General features: G+C 40.7%; 1 protein-coding gene across 2 annotated transcripts in view; it reads left to right on the forward strand.

Annotated features, from left to right (window-relative positions):
* LOC102236031 (multivesicular body subunit 12B-like) overlaps positions 1-20,475 on the forward strand; it is a 46,160-nt gene extending 25,685 nt beyond the window's left edge. Inside the window, exons 7-10 of one of the 2 annotated variants that reach the window (XM_005814732.3) lie at positions 759-820; positions 14,343-14,398; positions 14,802-14,861; positions 20,006-20,475. In XM_005814732.3, coding sequence (XP_005814789.3) covers positions 759-820; positions 14,343-14,398; positions 14,802-14,861; positions 20,006-20,047 — 220 coding nt within the window. In that variant the 3' untranslated portion in view covers positions 20,048-20,475. The remainder of the gene's footprint in view (positions 1-758; positions 821-14,342; positions 14,399-14,801; positions 14,862-20,005) is intronic. The other variant, XM_023344230.1, reaches the window with a different exon arrangement.
* Positions 20,476-24,833: the final 4,358 nt, after the last annotated feature.

A 24,833-nucleotide genomic window follows, 5' to 3' on the forward strand; every position in this document is an offset into this window, starting at 1 on the left:
TTAGTGAATGTTTTAGTTTACATGCCCCCTTCCTTCTTTAACAGCAACTTGCAAATCTGTTCGATCCCGCTTTTAAATGCAATTCCCAACTTCTCCGCATTATAATTTCATGAGTTCTGCAAACCCATCCTGGAAATAGTTTAACCTCCAAAGCATGTCATGTTAAGCAGCTCTCTCTCAAAGCTGTGGTTCCCCCCTCCCCCCTCTCTGCTTGCTGCGGATTTATCGATCCGTGGGGGTGAGTCACAGGGTGTAATTCATGATAGCTTGATTGATGAGGATTTCAATCTTATATGGTTTGTTAACTTCAACTACCCACAAAGTGCATTCTGTGCTGTTTTCTGTAATACAAGGCCACAAAAAAGAAGAGCAAAAGCAGAAGAAGAAAAAAAACTTGTCTTCTCTTTGAATAATGGAATCTCTCAGTTCCTCAGAATTAACAAGATCCCGCTCCAAAGGTCTGTTCAAGCCCCTGGGCAGCCAAGGCACTGTTGAACTTCTACCATGTTTCTCCACTCTGAATTCACTTTCATTCAGTGCTCTTTTTTTTTTTTTTTTTTTTGCTTTTAGATGGTTCAGAAGCCACTTGTGTTCAGAGGGAAATTAGATTTTTGAATGCATTTCTTTAAAAATGTCCGAGATACATCTCTTGTAATAAGCCATTTGACAAGCACTGTTTCTTTCTATCTTTTTTTTTTGTACATTATAAGCTGTTTTTTGGTATATTTTATTCACTTTATTTGTTTTTTCCCTTTCAGTAGGATCGCCATCAGCAGGCCACAGTATCAACAGCTGAACAATGGCATCTACACTATGACAGGTAAAAGATGACAGACTGATGCAGGTACATTTTGATGTTTGATGTCTTTTATGTTTTCAAATAAATTAATTGCGCAAAATGTTTCAGGTGTGACCTTTGGGGGAAAAGGGAAAATTGAGGAAAGCAGAAATCAGATTTTTGTAGCAGGTTTCTTTCTGGTCTCCGGTTTTTGTATGGCTGAAAACGTTTTCAGCTGATTTTGATTTCTCTTGTACAGCCATAATAGAACATCGTTATTTTTATTGTGAATGGAGGTGATGTCACACTGGGTGTGTGAGAAAGCAGTCTGCAAAGTGACTTAGACTTATTTTTAAACTATGTAATAATTATGGGGTTGACATGTAGTGATCCTACATTAGCGGAAGGATCACTAATGTATCCTTCCGCTTACATTAGTGATCAACACTAATCAACAGCAGATTCCTACAGAATGAAGATCCTTAACCCTGGGATTTCCGAAAGCCTCCCAACATTTCCAAATCCAGCCTGTTCTGTGACAGACAGAGGTTGGAAGCTCAAATGTTCAATCTTCCTGTAATCTGCTGAAATACTCTCATTGTCCGATTGAACCGCAGACGTGTTTTGGCATGCCATCGAAAGCACCGTTGTCTCTAAAATGACGACTTTATGTCTGTGCTTCCTCTGAATTGTGCTCCAAACATTTTCACTGCTGTTGAAAATAGCAAACCTTCACTGTTCTTCAATTGGTACATGTACGAAAAGGTAAATATTTTTTACTTTACAACTGCCCTGTCACCAGTGGGGGTTGATGAAGCTGAACATTTTCCAAAAGTGAATTTCTTGGCACATCTCTTTTTAAAAAGGTTTTTTTAAAAAAAAGTTTTCCAGGATTTAAAAAAACAACAAAACTGTTTAAACATTTAAAGTTAACCCTCCCCATATTGGAGTTTCTCGGAGCCGGACACCGTACAGAGCTTTGCTAATCTCTGCGAACGTGACTTCCCAGAGGAGCCCGGCATTAACAGCCGTCAAAGATGATCCATCACATACCAAACTTGCACATGTACCTCTTGTGCACTGGATGCTTCTTTTGTCTTCGTCGGGGAGAAATTCCAGTCTTAACAACTGCAATATGCCCCACGACTAAAACTCAAACAAAACAAAAAAAAGGCAAATTTGGTTGGAAATGGCGCTTTGCTCTGACAGCCTCAGCGCCACAAAACCAGAGTGGGCTGAGACACTGGAGGCTTTAAGTGTGTGTGAGCTGTGGCAGGTGAATGTGGCAGGCGGGGTTTTTTTTCTTATCTAGCTGGAGAGAGACACCATGTGGTGAGGATGCCTCCTGCTGCTCCAGCAGAGGCGCACGCTTGCAATAGCAATGCTGCACCCATCCTGATTAACACAAGTCTGTTTTTAAGCAGCTATTTCATATAATACAACTTTTATTCAGGATTTATTCCAGAATTAACCTGAAAAGAGAGAAAAAGCACTGTTTCTTTCTAAAAGAAAGAAAAGAGTTTCTACATGGCATCATTTAGTTTTGCGAGTTAAGCCCTGACACACAGTACATTGTCACACTCCTGAACATTTTGTGGCATTTGGTGTGGGATCCATCCACTGGGACAGGGTTTGAGTGACAATGAGGAGCATGCACATACTCCACAGTGCCCTGCCAGCACTTATCATTTATCTGCAGAGAACCTGTCCTCTGCAGGTCCACACACTCCCGCCTTCTCCCACTTGTGAAAGGAGCAGTTTCAATAAAATACAATAAGCACCACAATAAGAACACTTCTTGCTTTTTTTTTTGTCAGACTGTTCTCATCAGCATCACTGCAAATGTGAAAGTACACAACTTCCCTTCATTAACAACGTGATAGCCTGCAGACCAAGTGTGAGGTCGTAGCCGACAGCCTGTTTGTGATAATTGTTAGCCCAATAGAGCTGGAGTGTGTGTTAGTGTCTATATATGCTCATATGTGCGTGGGTGTGTGTGTGTGTGTGTGTGTGTGTGTGTGTGTGTGTGTGTGTGTGTGTGTGTGTGTGTGTGTGTGTGGGGATGGGGTGGGCTGACAGCTGGCCAGGTTTGAGTTGGTCTAAAACCATGTGCGCTCTGTCAGGGTTGTACAGGCGCCTTCTTTAGGATTGATGAATTGCCTGCTTTCTTGATTAAACCCTCCGTCACGTCCCAACAAAACAAAAAAAAAAAAAACAACACACACACATGCGCACCCCCGCACACAAAAAGAAAGGGTTAAAAAAAAGAAAGAAAGAAAAGACGAGTTGAGAGGAGAGGTAACGTGTCTGGGAAATCTGTCATCTACAGTCACATCATGTTCACATGTGATGTGCAGAAGCTTTGACATTTATTACCCGAATATTAAAATCTAATTCACATTTATTTTGAAGCCCTCCATCACTTGACAGTTCAGGCTCATTTGAAAAGTTATCAAGTGTTCATAGCAGCACTCAGCCTCCCCCGTTCCCCTGCCCCTCCTCTCTCAACCTTTTTGCTTTCCTTCACCGGCATTGCTTTGATCCATGCCAACTCCCTCAGCCAATTAGGTCTATTATTCATGCTTTGACAGTAAATCTTGATATTTTGAAAGAGATTGTTTGTGCATTTAGAAAAAATAAAAAATCTGTCTTTGAGTTTAAAAAAAATGCAAATGCATTAGTTGAAAACTCTCATATTAAACTTCCTTTGCGCATGTTAGATTGCAGGCTGCTTTTATTACCAGCTCAGCGACGTATAGCATTTGGCAGTCGTCCACCTGATGAAAAGTTAAATCTAATATAAAGTAATACATTTGCATATCTATAGCGTTAATCAAAAATAAACACTGACATTGGCCCTGATCTAACATAATATGGAGAGCAATTATTTCCCTATCCATTAGAGGAACTTCAATTAACAGACACTAGACAGACCATCCTTCAGAGAAGAAAAAAAAATATGGAGGCTCAAAATTAACTCGGGTTTGCAAAATATCTTGGCAGGATGACAGTGATTTTTGATTTTCAGGAAACAATATTAGAATTCTTATTAAACTATGTGCATCTGCTTTTAATTTGCTCCAAATAATTGGAAAATGCAATGGAGCTTTCCAATTAAAGCTCCACTTTATACTGTTTAATAATACCCTCATAATATTATAGCTTATGAAATGACAGGTGAGTTGGTGTATGAATAAAACATAAAGCCCTGTAATAAGAGACAGGGAAAAAAACCCAGAGACAGTTGTTGGGGGGCTTTTAAATGCTCCACATAATTTGCATATATTAATCTCCTCTTTTCAGCCTTATCAAGTATTCCACTGTATTTGAAGTTAAAATAGTCGTGACAGGCAGGGGTACGCTTCGTTTTTCCAAGGATTTATTACTTGTATAATTCTGGATCTTTAATAAGCCAATATGACTGATCCTCTGAGTTCTGTGGAATTTGGTTAATTGTTCCAGATGGTGCTCACTGATTATGCAAAATTACTTTCTTTCTCCTCTGTTTTTTTTTTCTCTTCTCCCCCACCCCTAACTACACGATTTCTTGATTGACTAACATGAAGAAAAAAGATTATTTTTGGCGCAGCACTTTCATTAAGAGGCTTCTCATCAGGTTTCAAACAAAAGTTCCATCTTATCTCCCCCGTGTAGTTCTAGGCTAGTCTGTGCAGAGGGAGGAGATCAGGCAGCTCTTATCTCCAACCATGATGAATCTCAACTGCTTCTGCGCGGCTCGGGTTATATTTTAGACTAACACAATTCTTTAGGTTGAAAGATTAAAAAACATGACCTCTGAATAGTGACATAAAAGTTATTATCAGTGTATACCATGCTCTTCTCACTCCTTTCTCCCAGTTTTATGCGTGAGAGATTGATGAAATTACTAAGCAGTTTGTTCCGTCTCCCCCTCTTTTTTTTTTTTTTTTGCAGCTCTGCCTCTGTCCACGACTCGCTAACATTCTGTTTTGCATCAGCTAAACTGAGCTGAATGAATCATTTATGGAAGTGTTACGGGGGAGGCTCGGGCAGATTTACTGCCACGCTTTTTACTTTAGATGGAAAAAAGGATTTCTATGAAACCGATCTTGATGTTTGAAGCGATGCCAAAGCTTGCATCAAGACATGAAAGGAATGCTCTTAAAACCCTCGTTTTGCTTCTTAATTTTCCTGGTCAGCGAAAGGGAAACTAGGGGCAGAGTGTTGCAAGGGAGAGAACGGTATTTACATGTAATGCATTCACGCACACATACTAAAACAACCTCCTAACAAAAAATATATTCAGCAGTACAGAATTTAATTGTAATAAAGCTGCAGCTACTAATTAGTGTTTAATTTTGCTTTTTTGTGCTTCTTTTCATCATGACGTAGCAGATTAGCTTCAGTGATTTAAGGTTAGATATTGCTGAGTATGTAAGCAGTGGGTTTATTTTTGCCTCTAGATGGTCTCTCAAAAAAGTTGAAATTGCTTCACCTTGCCGTTTTTGGCAAGGTGATTTGCCAAAAACGGTTTTATCATATTTAATATTTAAAGCGTAAATAACATTTTCAGGTTTCTTTTTGAAGCGGTATAAATAAAATTATGAATAATTCCATATTGGCCATTCAAGTTAACAACAAGTGTAGACACAGAATAAGCAAATTCTACAAAATAGTCTTAAAATGATGAAAGGAATGAACAAAAAACATGCAAATGTTGCCTCTTAGCGTCACACATGCTCTCATCTTTCCAGCTGTCTAGATAAGTCAAGAAACAAGAAGTGAAATTAGAAGGGGGCTTAAAGGCAGTGGTCCAAATTCAGCTGAGTTACAGTGATTGGTCAGAAAAAAAGCAAGTACAGAAAATGTTAAGATTTGTGTGAAATTTGCAATGACTTTTGGAAATTACAAGTCCGCGTGAACCATAGGGGTGTCAGATTAGAAAAGAAAAATAAATTCTATTATATTATTCCATTACAAATGGTCAATAGAGTAATAGTTGATGACATTAAAGTAATACATACAACACTTATTTTAATTGGTGACTTGTTTTTTTTTTACGTTTCCAGTGGTATTTGTGTTTATCTGATTATGAGCTCCAAGTCTTTGACGTCAGAAGGCCTCCTTGCCAACACCCTAATCTTTAACTCTCTCCACAGATTGTCCATCAAAAATATTTATTCTGACTTGACCGCTCCAAAGCATTAATATTTCTTCTAGTGAGAACAAAACACCTTGGTGAAACTCAAAAACTGCATCCTAAATTTGCCAGGGGTGTGAATAATTTTGAGGCTAATTTGTATATTTCATGCAAGCATAACGACACTTTTACACTCAGACATGGATCGGTTTTCAAATGCAGCAAAAGAAAGAGTCCATAAGAGCTCTTTAAACAGTTTAAAAGTTTATAAACAGGCATTATAAAGCTGATACGCTGTGAGAAATAAGACTTTGTTATTACATGACAGCATATTGACTTTGTCACAATTTCATTGGGACAGGAAAGGGAGTTAGTTCACTGGTCATGAGTTCTCTTTTTCCCACAGTTTTTTTTCTAATGACTGCAGATATTATTGTTGCATATTCAAAAACCAAAGAAAAAAAAAGAAATCCAATAAAATGTGACGAGAGTCAATTGCGTTGAAATACAGCTTAAAATAATGACTTTTATTCATTTCATATGTCAGGCCGGTCTGTCCAGGTTCGGCTGCCAAACGCGATCAATCCCAACGTGATGGCGCCATTAAGTTTTTGAGGATCAATCCTGTGTAAATCCTAATGGATTTTTTGACTGGAGCCTTGAAGCCCTGAGGCATTTCTGGACCTTTATTACAGTCAAATAAGGGACTTTAAATGACTTTGCATTCGGCCAGACTGGACTGTGGAGTCTCATCCCTCATTGCTTTCTATCCGTCCCTGAGATAGAAGCGGTGCTCCATTAGTTTCGGTGTCCAGACGTGGACGGCCTCAATGGATGGGCCTGTCACGGCTCTCTCATTTGCCCCCATGTACAGCAGGGTTTGTTATCACACATCTAATTAGAACTTGATAAAAAATATTTCACAAAAAATCCAGTCATTAAATATAGTTTAAGGAGATTTATGGTCAAATATGCCTTAAAGATCTTTTAATGGCTCTGCTGACTTGTTAAGTTTGTAATTAATGGTCTTCTAATACAAAGTGTGGTGTGATTTAGAAAGCACAATGAGATTCTGGGAATGAAGTCGTTTTGGAAAAGGGCATCTGGGGCTCCCAGTAGCCATATTAAATAGTTCTGCTCAGACTGCTTTGCTTAGAACCATAAAGTCTGCTTTGAAAAGTTCAAACACACCAGTGTTTTTAGAAAGATGAGGCCATTTTTATGCTGTGGTGCACCGAATGCTGCATAATTATAAAGCAGCCGCAGCAGAAGTCTCCGCTTCTTCTGTAATGCCGCATGCATTTTTAAAGTGCAAAGCATAACAGTTTAATTTGAATAATGGAAGATATCTCTTTTTTTTAAAGTCCCCTCATTCTGACAGTAAAGCTAACAAGCAAACTTATATGTATTCAACGGCAAATGCATTGCACCAGAAACAGTCTCCTTTTTCGTCAGGAGAGTAATGGTATCCTTATTAGCATAATTAATGACAAATGGCAGTGCAGCATTGGTGAATTGGTTCTGGGGGATGATAAATTGGTGGATGCCCAGGTTAGTGGCTGCCAAGGAGGCCTCTTTGGCTGTCATCCCTCCTGCTTCCGCTCTGGCGCAGTTCATTACTCACCATGTGAGATGCCACATTACATTGCCCGGTACTGTGAGCACGGAGAACTTAATAACGCCACCCACAACCACGCGGGGCCCGCTGCTTTACCCACAGTCCAGAGGGCAGGTCTCTCTGCGAGGGCTCGCATTTGCGAAGAGCGAGGGCTGCACGGGAGCCGTCTCCTGCAGCTCCGCTGATCAAAACAGATCACACGTCAGTCACTACTTCAGGGGAGTTGAAACCATATGACCCAGTCGCCCGAGCTGCTGAGTGTTTCTTGTTAGGATTTCTTGGGGCTCGCCACATCCCTCCCATCATTACGGGTTAGTTTGCCCACAGAACCGCTAATTAAGAGGGGATTTGTGTAATTGTGCCTTCTGCTGCGTCCCATCCGGCACATGCAATTTACTGCCAGTCCTCTGCCAGCTTTTACACTTGTCCAGAGAGGCGGACACCATTTATGCACACATTCTGCTGCACATTTACCAGCAGCCACAGCTGGGGATCAACGCCAGTGGCATGACGGTGTCTTAAAATACTCCATGCTGCTGATTAAAGTCTGATTGTCAACTGTTTCTTTTCAGCAACGCTCCCAGTTGCAAGCTAGCAGACGGGGCTCTCCTGTCACTTCTGAGAGGTTAGTGTTTTCAGTGACAGAAATAGGTTCCTTTAGGTTCTAAAGCTCTGCATATCCCTTATGAATAGTCACATGTTACAACCACAAACCTCAATGTGCTAAGCTGAAGGAAAATAATACATGCAATTCAAAATTTTTCTTTGCAAATAAAACCCGAAAAGTCTGGCTTGTATTTGTTTTCAGCCTCACTGTGTCAAGGTTACCTTTACTGTAAGTAGAGCTCAAGGTCTTTAGGAATGTCTCTACCAGGAAGTCTACTGTAGAGGTTGGCACAACTGACTTAAAGTTTTATTACCGTGTTGTGTAGAATTTACCATGATTAAACAGATGATAAAAATAAAACAACTCAAATACTAATCCAAAACTGAACGCACCCGTCATCAAAGAGGCTACTTCAAACAACTAATAATTAACTTCAATCATATTTTCAAATATATCAGTTTTTATTCACTCTCTTATCAAACCAAAACTCATTCAAACCTAAAAAGTATTAATTATAATTGTGTTGCCTATCTTCAGGTTTTGCTGACAGGAATAAAATTCTGTACATGACTTTATAATCACAATTTTATAATGATTGTTGTTGTACTGCAATAACAATAAAACATTTTTTTTTTTTTTACAATTCTCCATCAGATCGAATCTGGAAACGGCTCTTCAAGTCGTATTTCAGGTTGTTGTCCTGCCAGAAACTGAAACCGTAGCACCGAATCTGTTGCAAGGACTGTTGCTTATTTAGCTCCATCTGACTTTCCACTAACTCTGACCGGTTCCCTTGAATCTTCTAAAGAAAAGCAGTGCCTCACCATGATGCTGCCATCATTTTTCTCTATTGGGATGATGTTTTCAGGGTGACGGGCAATGCTTTAATTTAGCATTTCCGTTTGTTGTTTCCTTATGGCTTTGTTTTAAAGTCCTGCTTATGGTGTGCAGCTCCTTCAGATTTACCATGACTCTCCTCCATTATTAATCCTCTGCTCGACTGGGTTGTCAGTTTCAGAAGACAGCAGTATCTTCATAGGTTTGCCATTGTACTATGCTGTTTCCATTTTGAAATGATAGATATGTGTGGTTAAAACAGATAACCCATCTGTGTTTTAAACTTCTCAACAAGCTGCCTCCTGACCCGTCCGCTGTGTTAGTCTTCATGATGCTGTCAATTCTAGCAAACGTCTCAGAACATCTGCAGTTGCACTGAGATCAAATTATGCGTTAGTGGATTCAGCGGCATTAAATGAGGTGATTCTTGAAAGGATTTGGATTTTTTTATTTAAGGATTTCAGAGTCAATTCCGAAAGCGTACCATACTTTATTTATGTAAAGCCATGTGTCGTTTTCCTCCTACTTCAAATAAATAAACTCTGAATAAAATATGCTGGAGATTTTGGTCATAAAGTGGGAAAAAAAAAGTGATAAAGTTAAAGGGGGATAAATGTTATTTCCAAGCAATTTGGCATGAGAGCTGTCCAGCACACAGCTGGGGCTGACTTTTGGCTGAATCTCGCCATCAGATTTTTAGCACTGCTTGTAACAGATGTAAACATGAGTGAGTCATTTAACCTAGATTTTTTATTTTTTTTATTTTTTGCATCTGTCTGTTGTTACAGAAACATAAATTCAATTATTTTCACTGTATGTCCACATTAAGCTTGGATAATAAAATACCTCCGCCATGTAATTTTAACATTTTCTGTGAACTGGACAAAGAGTACGCTTATTTACAATAAAGTAGCTTCTTTGCACATTTCCTCATGTTCCCGCTCCACTTCGTTTCTTCAAAAATCAGAAACATCCCACCGTCTCATCCAGCGGTTTGTAACCACAAACAGATTCCTCCACTCCGTCGTCCGCGTTCGCAAAACCTTTTCAACTTTTTTTTTTTTCCGCACATCCACGTAAAATAAAGTAAATATTTTAACATAAACCCAGCTGCTGTCAGGAAGGTTGCAACAGAATGCTCCACTCCCACTGCGGTGAGGCTGAGGAAATAAGCCGCACACATCCAGAGGAGACAAATAAAAATAGATTCGACACCATTTTCACACGTAATCTGTTTCAGTATCAGTGTTTTGTGCATTTTAGAATGTTAATTGACTTCCCAGTAAACATTTAAATTATTCAAAATTTACACTTCCGCTTTTGCAAATCTTTTTTTTTTTTTCCTTTTTTACTCATCTGTCTTGCGGGTTTAAAAAAAGTAGGGGAAAGATAAAAGAAAAGGAATGAGTTTCACAGAGCCATAGTCATTAAAAGAATCTGAAAATAGCAACTCGCTATCATCTGTTCTCATAGCACGGGTCAGGAGCTCTGACACCTCCAAAATTCCTCCTGTCAGGGTAGGGGGCCATTTGTATTCTCTCTCATTAGGCAATTTGACTAATGACCTGCCGCGGCTGCAGAGCTACTGAGGGACCCAGAGCCTCGCGCCCTCTCCCTTGCAGCCGCCTGAACACACACCCTCTATTGGAATGGCACAGATGGCATGCCCGGGCGACAAAATAAACTACAATATGTCTCCGAGATGCTGTCAGGCCTGGGCACCATTTCTCATGTCAGAGCGGGGCTAAGGGCTGTGAGTGGGCATAGGGGTCCTCCTCCTCCAGCTCTCTGTTCATCTACTCACCATTATCTGCAGTGGTGACAGAGAGCCGGGTCTGCAACTAGAATAGCATTTCTGTGGTCTGCATGAAGAATAAGGCTCAAATTGAACGTCACATCGACACTGAAGGGATTGCTATGCCTAGCCTCGCTGCATGCAGAGGGAAGGGATTATTCAGGTGTTTGGAATGTGAAATGCAGCAGCTTCTGGATGAGACTTTCTAGCTATTTTGGAGTCGTTTCTCTATTATTTCTGTGCTGCCGAACAATAGAACCGCACAGGAGAGGAGGTTAATTTGCGCTCGCACGTCGTTCCTCGCTTAATTCAGGGGCTTAGACAGATTCGCCCGTGTAATCACACCAGACGGAGATCAATGCACTTCTGCCGGATTAGTGAAGTGTAAAATAAAAGTTCATCAACATTCCTGAAGTGCTACTCCTGAGTGGTGGCTCAGGTAATATGGGGTATGCTCGATCAGCCACGCATATTTTCCCATCAGTCAGCGCTGCGGCTTGTGTGTTTGTGCGCGAGCGCTCTTGGCGTGCGCGGCGGCGTATGTCGGAGGTGTGGGAATGCGATGTATGGTGTTGCTGAGGTCCTGGGTGACAGTGCATCCAACAATGGAAGAGTGAGGGATTAGTGCTCAGCCCAGCGTACGAGGGAGCCCTTCCCGCCCTGAAACAGCCATTCATCTGTGCCCAGGGGCTGGAGATGACAATGCAGCCATTGCTCATTGCACCTGACGGAGCCATTAATAAGGCAATGATCCACACGGGGCCTGTGCTGACTTCGTTCTTTACACTACAATCACTCAAGCCACAGGGTCCTCCTTACTTAACACCGCCGCCGCGCTCACAGCCATCATCATCACTACCATCATCACAGCCACTCTACCAAAAGTCCTGCCAGATGTTTTCCTATTGACTCCAAATGCCAAACAGGTACCCGGCTTCCCCGCACTGCAATACGCTCATGAGGTAATGGAGTGTAGCGTGGCCACTTCGGCGGGTGGAACATGCTTCATGCTGGGATTTCTACTCAGAAGATTGGATTTACATTATTTTTGCCCTTTGCACCCTCGGATTGCTCCATAGTACAGCATCCATCCCTTACCGCCAAGTCATCTGCTGCGCCTCTCCATTTGTCTGGATGTAAGATATGCTCTGTAGTATAGATGGCGGAGGAATACAAAGTAAGATCTGGTTTTAAATGTAATCCTTGAGCAATAAAGAAACTCTCTGGCCTTCGGCTCTCCGCATCCATCTGTCCGTGCCGTGTAGATCCATCAGCAAGCACAATCTCTGCTTCCCATTGCCAGTTATTGATTTAAATGTATTCTCCCTGCCTACCTCTGCCCTGGCGTTGGTCCTGGCAGCAACAAAGTGGTGTTCACTTGTGTTTTCAAGGTTCGAACAGCTGCCATGAATGGCTCCAAGCTCTGAATAGTCACACATTAAAAGCTAATCTAGTGAGATAAGAATCTGTCCTGTATTTTGAAATGTTTTTGATCACTCCTGCTTTGGGCTGGGCTTAGGCACTGAGGTTATCTGCAGCGCCACCTTTCAGGTTGCGTTATTTTAATGACATTTTGTATATTTTAATGATAATCATGAAATCAAGCGCATAATGTCAATGATGCCACAAAGATTAATAGCGATGCATCAATCATTAGATTTGTAGCCAATTTTCGGTCGCTGGTTTTGGGAAGGCGTCAAACTGCCAGCATTGATTTCTCTTGAAAAAATGTCTTTCTGGCCTTTTATATTGTTATTTATGTCAAAAGCAGAGGTGACGTTTCACTGTGTGTGTTACAGAGGACTCACTGCAAGAAGGAATCTTGTATTCATTTAAAGCAAAATCATATTATTTGGAGTTACCATTTTGAAACAGCTTGTAGCATCTTTTATTAGCAAAGAGCTTAGTTAGCAAAGTTAGTATAAGTAACTTTGAATATCAGTTTCCTTATTTTAAAAAAAAAATTATGTTACAGAATTTCTCAAGCTGACAACATTTCCAGATCCAGCATGTTACAAAACACACAGAAGATTTAAAAAATCATAAGAATGAAACAAACCACTGTAGAAACTTTTTAAAGCTATTTTATTGATTTTCTGGATGGTACTTTATGATTGTTTTGTCTGCGAAAGGCGTTTCAACAAATACACTTTATTGAAATACTTGTGCTAACGCAATCAACTTCCAAATGCCGAAGTCAGCTATGGGTCAATTCCCCCTTTGGTCAACAGCTGATTTCTCATTATATCAAAGTGTTAACATTCAAATATTAACTAAGAAAACATTTAACCTGTTATTTTAGTAATTATGTGCATCAAAGCTTGCTCACATTAGCATTTAGCTCAAAGTGGCTCTGTGTTCAACCTTTAAGAACAGTATGGGGTAATGAGCAAAAAACAAAAAGCCAAGAAAAGTGAAAAAGCTTTCCTTCTTTGCCTGCGAGGCCGTAGCCACACTTTGATCACAAAGATCGCATTGTGTTACGGTTGTCTCCGAGTGCCAAACCTTGCATCCCTGTAATAACCGAGTCACAGAAAGCTTCAACCTGAGGAAAATTTTTATCATGTCACAACTGTTAAATATTGCTCGGAACAGGAAAAGCCGACGCGATCGCCAGCTCCCAGACGGTGACTCACAACCTTGGCTTACATTTATGAGTTCCACAGTCAGGTCCAGCGCCGTGACCTGACTGTGGGTTAAAGAGAAGCAGTTTGAAGCTCGGCCCCTTGATATTTGGAGCTGTGGTCGGGAGCCAGCGCCGGCAAGTTTTATCACTCCAGAATTGGGAGTTTTTACAAAGACGCCGAGCAGCTGCAGTTTCCCCCTTCAGCGGGGAAGCGAGAGGCTTTGTGTCTCCTGTCACCCCGTGTTAATTTGGGCCCTAATGTATTTTATAAACAAAGGGCTGCTCTCTAGCCTGACAGTCGTGACACCTTGATTCCAGTGCAGGATGCATGCAGGACGGGGTTACACCATTAATAATCAACTGGCAGCCATCACACCATTTTAACCACGATCATTATGATAAAGGGCATACACTTAATTACAGGCCTGCTTAATTATAGCTCTGTTGAAGCTCGTTTGTTTGGTCAAATGCTAATTATACCACCACGCTCCTGGCAAGTCCTCATTTCAATCCACTTTTTTTTCCTTTTTTTTTTGCTGGCTGAACAGTGCGCCTTATTTTCATGCAAATTTGATATCTCGTGAGTGTTTTGTCTCCCCTCTATACGCTTTTCTGTGCCTACAGTGCGAGCGCGTCTTTGTTTCAGAGGTGAACATCTCTCAGACAAGACAGAATCAGGAATAATAAAGAGTAATTAAACTGGAAGAGGGCTGGGAAAAGGGCTGGGCTGGAGGAGAGAGTGGAGGTGCTCATACACAGTGAATAAAAAAAAAAAAGCCTTTCATCTTCTCTCTGTAGACGGAAGGCGGGGAGGTGCTGGGGCGGCTGGGGATGGTGATAGCTTTGCTGTTTTGTAATCCTGCGTTCAGACTTCAGAAAGTAGTTGCATTTAAGGCTAAAGATTAAAATGTTCTGCCGGTGTAAAGTTCAACTTTGTTTCTCTTTCGTTCTCCTCTCTGCAGCTCTCGATGATGTGCCATTTATGGTGTCGGAGAAGTTTCATGTAAAACCTCAACAGGTAAATAAGAAAATCCTTCGGATCAGATGGCAAATGCATGATTATTTCCTGACCATAAATGCAACACGAGAGTGAAAATAAGTCATTTTCTAGTGCATCTCTTCAGATGAGCAGTAGCTCCCATTTCCTTCCTTCATCTACCTTTCCTTTCCTTTACTTTACTTTCTTCCACACTGAGAGATGAATGCGTGCAGTCAGGCAGAGCTGACTCAATGCAGTCCATTTGGCTGGCTGGCAGAGGTTGTCACTGCAGCCCCGTTTGTATTGACATGGAGCTGGAAAGGATTAAAGTTTTTAAGCATGCTTACTTAGCCTTGAGCCTAACCGCCATGTTTCTTCTGTGCTTTTTTTTTTCTTCCTCCTTCCTCTCCTTCCTCCTCCTCCCCCCTGCTTTTGATTTCAGATGCAGCAAGTCAATTTAATGGGCATTACGATCAAATCCCTGGCAGAGATCGAGGAGGAAGTGAGTAGAGGCTGCAACGCTCGGCTGCCGCCGCCGCCGCCGCTGGCCCAGAATGCAAAGCAAACGGTCTTGGGTTGTAATTAAGTGTCTGAGACAGTGAGGCCCTGTTGGCTCCACTAAGCCCCAATTGAATAAAAGCATGGCCATGCTAGGCAGCCTTTCTCTCCTAAAAGTGTAGCCTCCTGTTCCAAGAACTGTTGACTTTTATCCCCTTATTCTTGCCTCCTACAACTCAATCATGCATCTCACACAGCGCTGTAGAGCTTAAAGGCGCAGTTTGGGTTTTTAAAAACAAATTTCTGTTAAAATGTTATAAGATGGTAATGATTCTCTGGACCTCTTCTTATCATTTAAGTCATTATTAGTTGATCCAGGAGGACTGGATCGATACCACCTTTGACTAGTCTAGTCTATCGGATGGGCAAAATAATATTTGGTGATGAATTTTAAATGTGTTTTTTTTTTTTCCTCTGGCTGATGAGGTCATTGCCACAGAACAATAAATGTGACATGACAAAGGAAGCTTTACCTTCCTTGTTTTATTGTAAAAGAAAAACAATTTCAATACTATTTCAACCAATAATCCATCGGAACTACAGCTTTTTCTCCATCTTACCTTGGATTTTAATAGAAAAATTGGAGTAAATCTGCACAACGCTAGAAATGTGGATTGTGACCTTACTGCATCCAAACAGTTTCTTTGATCTTTAGCATCTTGGACCCCATCATAAGTGTGGGGTGTGGACATATACTGCACTAAGATGCTAAATACATCAATAGCATGGAAAGAGTTTATTCATGACAGTTGGAAATGGCAACCTATAAATATTGCACTCCCAACAGTCTTGTGCACACAGATGAGGTGATAATGATATTCAGTAATGTGAAGCCTCTTTTCAAAGTCTGTGTATTCATTTAGCATGAGGCGAGACCGTCGCGGAGAAGGGTGCTATTTCAGCTAACCAAACAGAGAAACAACAACAGTCCTTCGAAATACAAAGCTTTTCAAAGTAGAGGGGGCATAATCAATGTGAAATGATCAGGTTATTATCTAACAACTATATTTTCTCCATCTAAATGTGGCCCAGGGGGCTAGGAGACGCCCATGTCTGGTTTTATCAGTCACCAAGTTTTTTTAGTGCGCGTTTCATGCGGGAAGATAATTGGTGACGCACTGACTCCAACTTTGTATACTTGTGTAAATAACCGTTGCCTTTTCCATAAATAATCACCCAACGTGGCTCAAGTTTAGCTGTTAGCGTCAGCAAGTGGGACTAGGTAAAAACACCAAGAAAGTTGTTTAGTGCAGTTAAGATAAAAGGTGCTTACGATATTTCAACACAAGCTCGCTTTAAAATCGCAAGCTAACCTTTTTGAAGAGCTTTTAGTTTCACATTCGGCATGTTAAACTTTTTAATCTTTCAGTCAGCCCCACCGTCGAGAAGAAAGTGACATTGTGCCGTAGAGCAAATAAAAAAGAACTACAAAAGTTCTCCCCATTTCTGATGAAATACTGTAGCCTGCAGGCATCTGTAGGAAAGGAAATCATCTGTGCGCAGCTCCTTCCCTTTACAGCTCAACTGTTTGTGAAAGCGAGAGACAGAAAGAGTGCGCATGTCTTTGTGCGTTTCGGTGTGTGTCTGTGCGTGCGCGCGCCAGAGGGGGGGGGGTGCTCTAAAGAGAGTGACAACCCCCCTTCTCTCTCATTAGCACGGTATCTTGGTATCAGAACTGCCAGGAAGTGACAGACCACTGTAAAAGAACAGGTGCTGTTGGGTTTGAGATGTGTTACAGAGCAAACACTCCCTCATCAAACCGGGTGTCTGTTCTGCACTCTGCCTCTGTCTTCTGTCACACACTATCCAAATCACACAGAGTCGCCATCTTGTCATATGGTCATCTGAATGAAGCTCATTGCCGGCGCAGGTATTAACGCCATCTACATGTGCATGTGTGTGTGTCCAGGCTGGAGACAGGCTGACTACTCATCCTATATATTCTTGTCTTTTATTCCTTCTTCCTCCACTCTCGCTTCCTCTCCACCTCCTCCTCCTCCTCCTCCACCCTCCTTTTCTTCTCCGGGAGCGTGATTAGCAGGAGGACACATGGTGAGCTGAGCTGGGGAAGAGAAGGGAAGGGCATGAGAAATCATTAATTACAGCCGCGCTGGAGCTGATGAAGTAAATGTGAGATAGTGTAACACACAGGATTTAGTGAAGTGGACGACAGCACAAGATTAATGGCGGGGCCAGGCTGATGAGGATAAGTCACAGCTTAGCTTGATAATTAGTTTCCAAGTGGAAACATCCCTCACCATTGTGTTATTTTTACTTCTCTCCTCTTATTATTATAGCCCGATGAGATGTGCGGCACAAGCAGGGCGAAAGTGGAGTCAGTGATGTACCTGCGAGGACCAAACCCTTCTCCTTTTGTTTTCTTTGTTACACTTTTAGTGCAATTTCTAAGATTCTTTTTTTTTTTTTTTCTTTCTTAGATGCAGCTGCTGCTTTCCAGTTGCAAATATCTTCTTCCTCTGCTGTCCAGGAGAGGTCACTCTCACTTGTCCTCTGCTATTCCTCTTTCTCAAAACCTAAAAGCGCTCCTACTACGAATTCTAATTGCCTTCTCGTCTCAAACTCCTCCAAATAAAAAAATAAAAACACACACACACAGAAGGAGAAGAAAGAGATGTACCTTCTCAAATTCTCCACATGCACGTGTAATTGAGGTAAACTGTTGTAATCAGAGCCACAGTTGTAGATAAGACCATTCCCTAACAGGCATCACTTAAGCCATGTCTCAGACGATGTTGGTTCCAGCAATTAGGCATTCTTTTCATTTCCCAAATGACTCGCAAAAAACTTGCGGATATTATAATTGCTTTTAGCCACGCATATCTAATTTGTGTCTTTTTAAGTGTTAATTAGTAAGCGAATTAAAGTGACATCTTTATGTAGTTTGCTCTGCTGAAAAATGTTGTTGGCGGCTGCTTAATGATTTTTAGAGCGAGTATAGCAGAGTGGAAAGAAGTGTGTGTGTGCACACATGACGGGGTTTTCATTAGCACCTATGTATGATCGCTTTTTAGTGCTTGTAGGGAGTTCTCTGCGGGCGTGTGTGTTTGGGTGTGAATGAATGGAAGGACAGTGGTGTACAGGGGTGTGTGAGAGGGAGAGAGCTCCAAATAGAGGTGGAATTAATGAAGACAACATGTCACATATTTTTGGCAGTGGAGCAGGGACAGGAAATGAAGCTCGGCTCGTCTGGGTGACTGCCGCCCATGTTCGAGTGTGTCACTGTCCTGTCAGGCTGTGTGTAAAACTGGCAGACATTGATACATGCTCTCCCTGATAACACCCCATTCCCCCATCCATCATCCCCACACACACTCGCACGCCGCACGCACACACCCGTACGCACACTGGTATATTTATTTACTGTGCCAGATGTTGAGACTGATTTGTGTGTGAGTGGTGGGAGCTGCATTCTTTCACAAATAATAGGCTTCTGATATGTGACAGGTTTGGGTAACTTGCAGCTTCACCACCAAGTAGATGAAGGTGGGTCGTCGCCCCCTTCTCCCTCCCACAGCCCCCTCACTGCCCCATCGATGGCACACAGTTTCAAAATTTCAGTTATTGCAGCTTGCTTTCTTGGAGTTGGACTGTGGAAAACTTCTTCCAGTGATCATACAGCATCACCTAGTGCTCCGTAGCAGTAATGCAACTGCTGGACCTTTGTCTTTAAATTCATCAGAGGACGATTCGTGCTTTTGTGTAGCTCTGAAATAGTTTTTTTTTAATATAATCTATCACAACAGTGCTGTTTTCAGTCCAATTGTTATAAAAAAAATCTATGTTTTTGCCTTGGAAACTTTCTTTTAATTACCGGTATGTCATAATAAACGTGTCCTTCACACCAGTGTAATAGATTAAGTTTTGTAATCAGAAATTTGGAATTTGTAAAATTTTGGAATTATTGCAATGTAATGCTTTGTGGTTTAACTCAGTCATTTTGTTGACAGGTGATTTGATGCTTGTGAGAAATAGAAGACTGAGAAGAATTAGACTGATGATTGAACTTTATGCAAAAATTACGAGTCAATTTAACTCCATACATAATTTGGCAGTTGCATATTTTGATAGAAAGGAAGACAAGTGGAAACACAAAATTGAAACATAAGTAATGTTTCTGGTCTTAAACACATGATTTTTTTAAATTAAAATAATAAATATAAAAATATACATATTAAAACGCAATATTGCCAAGAGACGCCAGTTCAAAATCAGAACATGTAAGACAAGTATAATGTATCAAATGAGTTCTGATGAAGACTAGCATTTAAAAAATGTAATAAAACAAATGACAAGACTGAAGTGTAAAGTTTTTCTGGCTATCATTTTAAATGTGAAAAATAGAATAGCAAACCAAAATTACATTATTTTTCAACAAAAAAATTACTTCTGCTTACCTTTAATTGTTTACATTTTAAAGTTAAAATCAATCAAAATTTTTTTGGTTTTGCTTTGTTGATGTTTCTTGCCTTTTATTGCTGGTTTCTGGTGAGAAACTACCGAGCCCTGCACGGACCTCACTCATTCCCTGGCTTTGAGTCTTTGTCAGAACTCCAAAGACTCAAGCAATCTGCTGACGCAGTGTTTTAACTTTTCTTCTTTATTCAATTTGTGTCAAAAATTATTTAAATGAAATCCCAGGACGTCATTGAGCAACATACCAAACGAATAAAAACTATAAAAAGAGAACAAGACAAAGAAACAAACGGCAATAACCAAAAACTATTTAAAAAAAAAAACCAAACAAATGAATTGATGCCAACTTCTAATATTGACTGTCTTGTTGATGTTTCACCGCAAGGGGGCAGTAGTTCTTTACATTCTCCATAAATTCCTTCTCTCTTCTATCTGCTGCTGTGGGCTCCCAGCTTCTGTTTGGATGGATACGATTAGATCAGTCATTTTTAATCAGAAGCTGAATGGCTTTAGTCACAATCCAGTTAAACTAGGTCAAAAATGTGTAATTAATTGTGTTTCTTTGCTCTACACTCCTCAATACTATCTTTGTTCTGTTTTTGGCTCGGTTTTCACTTGTCAGACTCTAAATCCACCTTTTTCTTCTCCTTGCAGTTCCACTACAACTTCGGCACAGAACTGAGTATTGTTCCTTAACCCCTCGTCCGGCTCTTCCTCAGAGAATCGCAACAAAAACACTTAAATGGACAAGAAGGATCATTTTTGAGTTAAACAGGATTTTTTTAGTTTCAAATGTTGCATGATTTTTAATTTTATTTAAATTATTTAATTTCTAAAAAGTACTAGAAAAGATGCTTTGTACGTAATTTTTATTTTAGATAACTCTTGCAAACCTTTTGATAGTTCTTTTTTTTTTTATCTGTGTTTCTCAAATAGCAGCACAGGGTGAGATTTAAAACTTTATGTGCCAAAAATAAAACTAATTCACATTCCCAAACGGAGTATTTGTTAAATCTACGTTAGCTGTGACTCACGTTTCGCTCATCAGAGTTGCACGTCGTTGCCGATGCCTCGGGAGGATGAAGGAGAACGCACAAACAGGTCCATCTGATGCTCATTTGCCAGAAGAAGCGTCTTTCTGTCAGGAAGTTGATCATGAGCAGCACACGGCACGAATGAGCGGAGCCTTGAGACGTGGAGCGTTTACCCCAGACACACACACACACGCGCGTCAACAGTGGCTCCTTTACTGACTCAGCTCTTTTAAAAGCACCACTATCTTAAGTTTTAGCAGTGGAGAATATTCATCCAGTCTGCTGCATATCCTGAGCGAATAATTGATAGAACTTGGACTTCATTGACCTGAATTATTCTGACAGCAATTAAAGTTATCCTTTAGTTTTCTGTGCAAAAACACAATGGCTTAGAATTTTGGGTTTTTTTCTTTCTTTTTAAATATGAAAAAAAAAATACATTCTAGTAATAAAGCAGAATTTTAATAACAAAGCATGACTATTTTATTGCTCCTCTAGTTTCATTTGCAATTGAGTACACTTCTGTGCAAATTTATCAGGTGTAATTACTATCAGACGCTCGTTCACAGACTAACATCCTGGCTGTTAATTAGACTCTCATTCTGCTAAGTTTGCTACAAGTTGTGAACTTGCAGCTTTTGCCAACTGTGTGGTTTTTTTAATTTTATTTATTTTTTTTTTACCAAAACTCCTAGTGGCTTTTGATATTCACAGGTGTTTAATGAAGCAGGCGGCAGATGACAGCCCTCTGTGAGCGTTTGGTTTGTTGCTGTGCTCTGCTGCTAAAATCAGAGCGACTGAGGAATTCTCTGCAGAGGGAACAGCTTTCACGCTCCTTCGCGAAGGTGACACTCGTGTCAGCGAAGCCCCGGAGAACGTGACAGGCTTCAACAGCCTCCCTCCCTGCTGGTTCACACAGTGCATCTATGCAGTGTGCCATATGCATACTGCATGACCGCAAGAAACATAGTTAAGATTTGCAAACTAATGTGCCAGGCATTTTTAATATCACACGAACATTTTGGGCTTTTTCATTCTAGGTCCTCCATTTGCTGTAAGCGTTCTTAAACATTGTTTCTTTGTGATATTGTTTTGTTCTACACTATGAAAATAGACATGGAGCGTTTTAAATGTCGGCAATTAAAATAATTAAAATTGTATTAAAGCATATTAGTCTGTAATTCCATTCAGCAAGTCTGGTTGAATATAATTGTTTGGTAATGAATCCAACTTAAAAAGTTTGTTTAGAATCTGAAAATGTTTGGCTAACTGTTTAAGCTTATTTATTTACATTATATTATACATTATATATTATTTATTTGGTATTATGAATGATTACATAACCTTGGTTGTAATGAACCAAGCTGCAAAAGGACAGTCAGGCCTTTTAAGTTTAAAAAGAGTGTTATTTTTAATTTAGTCTAAAAAAATAAAAAAAAAACTTGGGTAAATCATACAAAATAACAATATTGGGCCCATAAAAGATGTCAAAGTAACTGAAGTGTACTCAAAAAAACAAGCAACAAGAAATAAGGCAAAGGGGAAACTTAAATACTGACTGGTCAGCCCACAAAGACAAAAAAAGGGGAGAACTCACAAAAACCTAACATATGGAAATCCCATTTCCCCCCCATGATCTTAAGTGGTGGTATGACCCAATTTCCATATACATATGCTTGCTCCGCCCCCTTTTCCCACCTCTGTTCACCTGAAGGACTGGAGCAGCTGCCGCTGAGGTAAATATGAAACAAAAACAGAAAGTTTAAACCCAGTCAAACACATACAATAGTATGATTCTGTAAATTAAACAAAAAGTAAGTGTTGCTCTGTAAATTAAATCCTTCATTGTAAGAATTGACAACTATGGTGAAATTTACAATTGTCTATTGTAGCAGGGAGATGATTAGACATTAGCCCATTTGTGAGGCTGTTGCTGCAGCCATCACATTGGTAAGAGCTAGGAGGTGTCATAGGACTTGTGGCTGAAAAGGTTTCTGCAGTAATTTAAGTTTAAACAGCTTTAGCTGTCTTAGCAGCAATGCTAACGCTAAAGTCAAACCTGTTAGCTGGAGGCAGTAAGGCAACACATCTTACTTGTGGTTTTCAGGAGAAACATTAACATACAATCTTTTTAGAATAGACTTTTAAAAGTAAAGTTTCAAGTATAAATCACAAACCAATATTTATTTATTTATGTTTTTTTCCTATGGATGAGGGACCAGCTGAGCAAAAACAATCTCAACGAGGTAGAATTTAACTAATTTAGCTCAGTTTGCTCATAAAAAAAAAAGAAAAAATCTGTTGAAATTGTGTGTTTATGTATCTTTTAGTTGTTACAACTATTATGTTATTTTCCGCATGATTGTTTAAAAAAAAAAATCATGTTCAAACTGGGTGCATATTCCAACAGTTTGTTTTAATACTGTTTACTGGTTATTTCTAAAAAAAAATTACCAAACTGCTTTGCTTTGAGGCAAGTGGCCATTTCAGTCTGCCGGGTCTCTGCTGCTGAGTTGCCCTCAGAAGGGCTTGCCTTTAAATGATGTTGAGCGGAGCGGAGCAGCACATCAAAGCCCCACCCCTATGCGAGTCTGCCAGATGTCTCATGGTCATTTTTAAACTCACACCCCGGGCCCATGACATGTAGCCGTGTGTAAGCATGTAGACAGAGGTAGATGGGCCACTTGGAAATTGGAAAAGGAAGCCTGTATTTATGAGGTGGTTTGAGGTGCTGTGTTAAGACGGGCTTAGCCTGCCACTCTCCCTCTGACAGGCCTGCTTCCCCTCCCCACCCCTGCCTTGAGTGGAGGTGACCAGAGACAGAGTGAGGTGAAAGAGTAAAGGCAGGAGAGCCTGTCTAAGACGGGGGCTCTCGGGCAGGTGATGCAGCAAATCACTCTGCCACAGAATGTAGGGTTCACTAGATCCATCATCGTATTCATGGAGTAGTAGGGAGCAAATGCATTGTCTGGTGGGGCGGCTTTAAGCTTTCAGAAACTGATATGGAAAAGTTAAGAATGATCACCCAACCTCTAATCCGACCACTTACCTCAGGTCTTTTCTGTTGTCTTGGTTCCCTGTTGATGTCATTAAGTGTTGGGAGACCCTCACTGAGACTGAAAGCAAGAGGTCAGTCGTGTGGTCTTCACCGTACCTCCACCTTAACAAGCCCCTGGGCTGCACTCAGAGGGAAGCCGCACATCATGCACGTCGTTCCATGCTTCAGCTGGAGGTAAGATGAGTGATGTCCCAGAGCAGAGAACCCCCTTTTTTTCTCCCCTTCTCCTCCTCTCTCCCTCTCTGCGCCAAGGCGGCCGGCCCATGTGAGTCACATTACTGGAATTGTGCAGGGATGGAGTTGGGTGTGAGGTGATCTCTCTCTTCACCCTCCTTCCCCTCGTCCCCCACTGCCTCCTTTCCCCTCTCATTCTCTTGCAGATATTCGCCACATGTTGTGAAATGACCAGCAAACATCTTTCCTCTCCCTCTCTCCCCTCCAACACTGCCTGCGACACAGAAATCAATTAACTCCTTTCAAGTCAGATCAAAGACCCAATGCACCGACCAGGTCTTACTGAGACCTCTAGGACAATTAAGTCTCCCTTTGGACAGCGACGGGGCCGCAGAGACACAGGCGGGCCGCTGCCACTGTTCGCAGACGTGTGAAGTTTCTGTAAGCAACTGGGATGATAACAAAAGGGAATATTTTTGTTGCACGATAATCAGTAATGACATTTACAAATAGCTCTCTTGCAAAATGATCTTACTCCCAGTTATCCTACAGAATTTGCACTTTGACTTTGAATGGTCATTTGCCTCGCATAAAGATAACACACCTATAGTGCAGCACCCTTAAAGATACATACCTTACGGTAAATTATTAGAGACTCTAGATGCCATTCTTTGCCTCAGTTTCAAACTGTTTATAGTTCTGGACAAGTTCCAGAAAGCGATAATTTTCTTCTAGTCATTTCTGGACCTGAGAAAACCAACACATATCTGACTTTTTTGAATTGGATGGAGATTTTATTATGTCTTACCCATTTTGAAAAGTGGCGATTTGGCCTCGTGGTCAATGTTTGTTATTGACCAATAATAAGCATTTGTTGTATTTGTGAAAAGATTTTTAAAAAGTAGAGATTTCATTGGTTTCATGGACCACCTTGGGTCGAGAAAAGCATGAAAAGTCGTACGTATCTGCTGAACTGAACTGAAGTATTCCGCAGCGCTTTTCAGATAAGCTAGTCTAATGTTTCTGATGTTGCATTAAAAAAAAAGGTGAATTTCAGTAGGTAGTTAAAAGTTCCTAGACTGTGTGATTGTGTGATTTTACCTTCAAAAAAGTAAAGTATGAACAATTTAAAAGGCTTCAGTTCATTGGACGTCATACATAATTTTAGACAATGTCACAACCGTTAAAGCAAAAAAAATCGTCTTCCACGATTCTA

This window comes from Xiphophorus maculatus, chromosome 12 (genome assembly GCF_002775205.1).
Source record: "Xiphophorus maculatus strain JP 163 A chromosome 12, X_maculatus-5.0-male, whole genome shotgun sequence".
NCBI classification, from domain to species: Eukaryota; Metazoa; Chordata; class Actinopteri; order Cyprinodontiformes; family Poeciliidae; genus Xiphophorus; species Xiphophorus maculatus.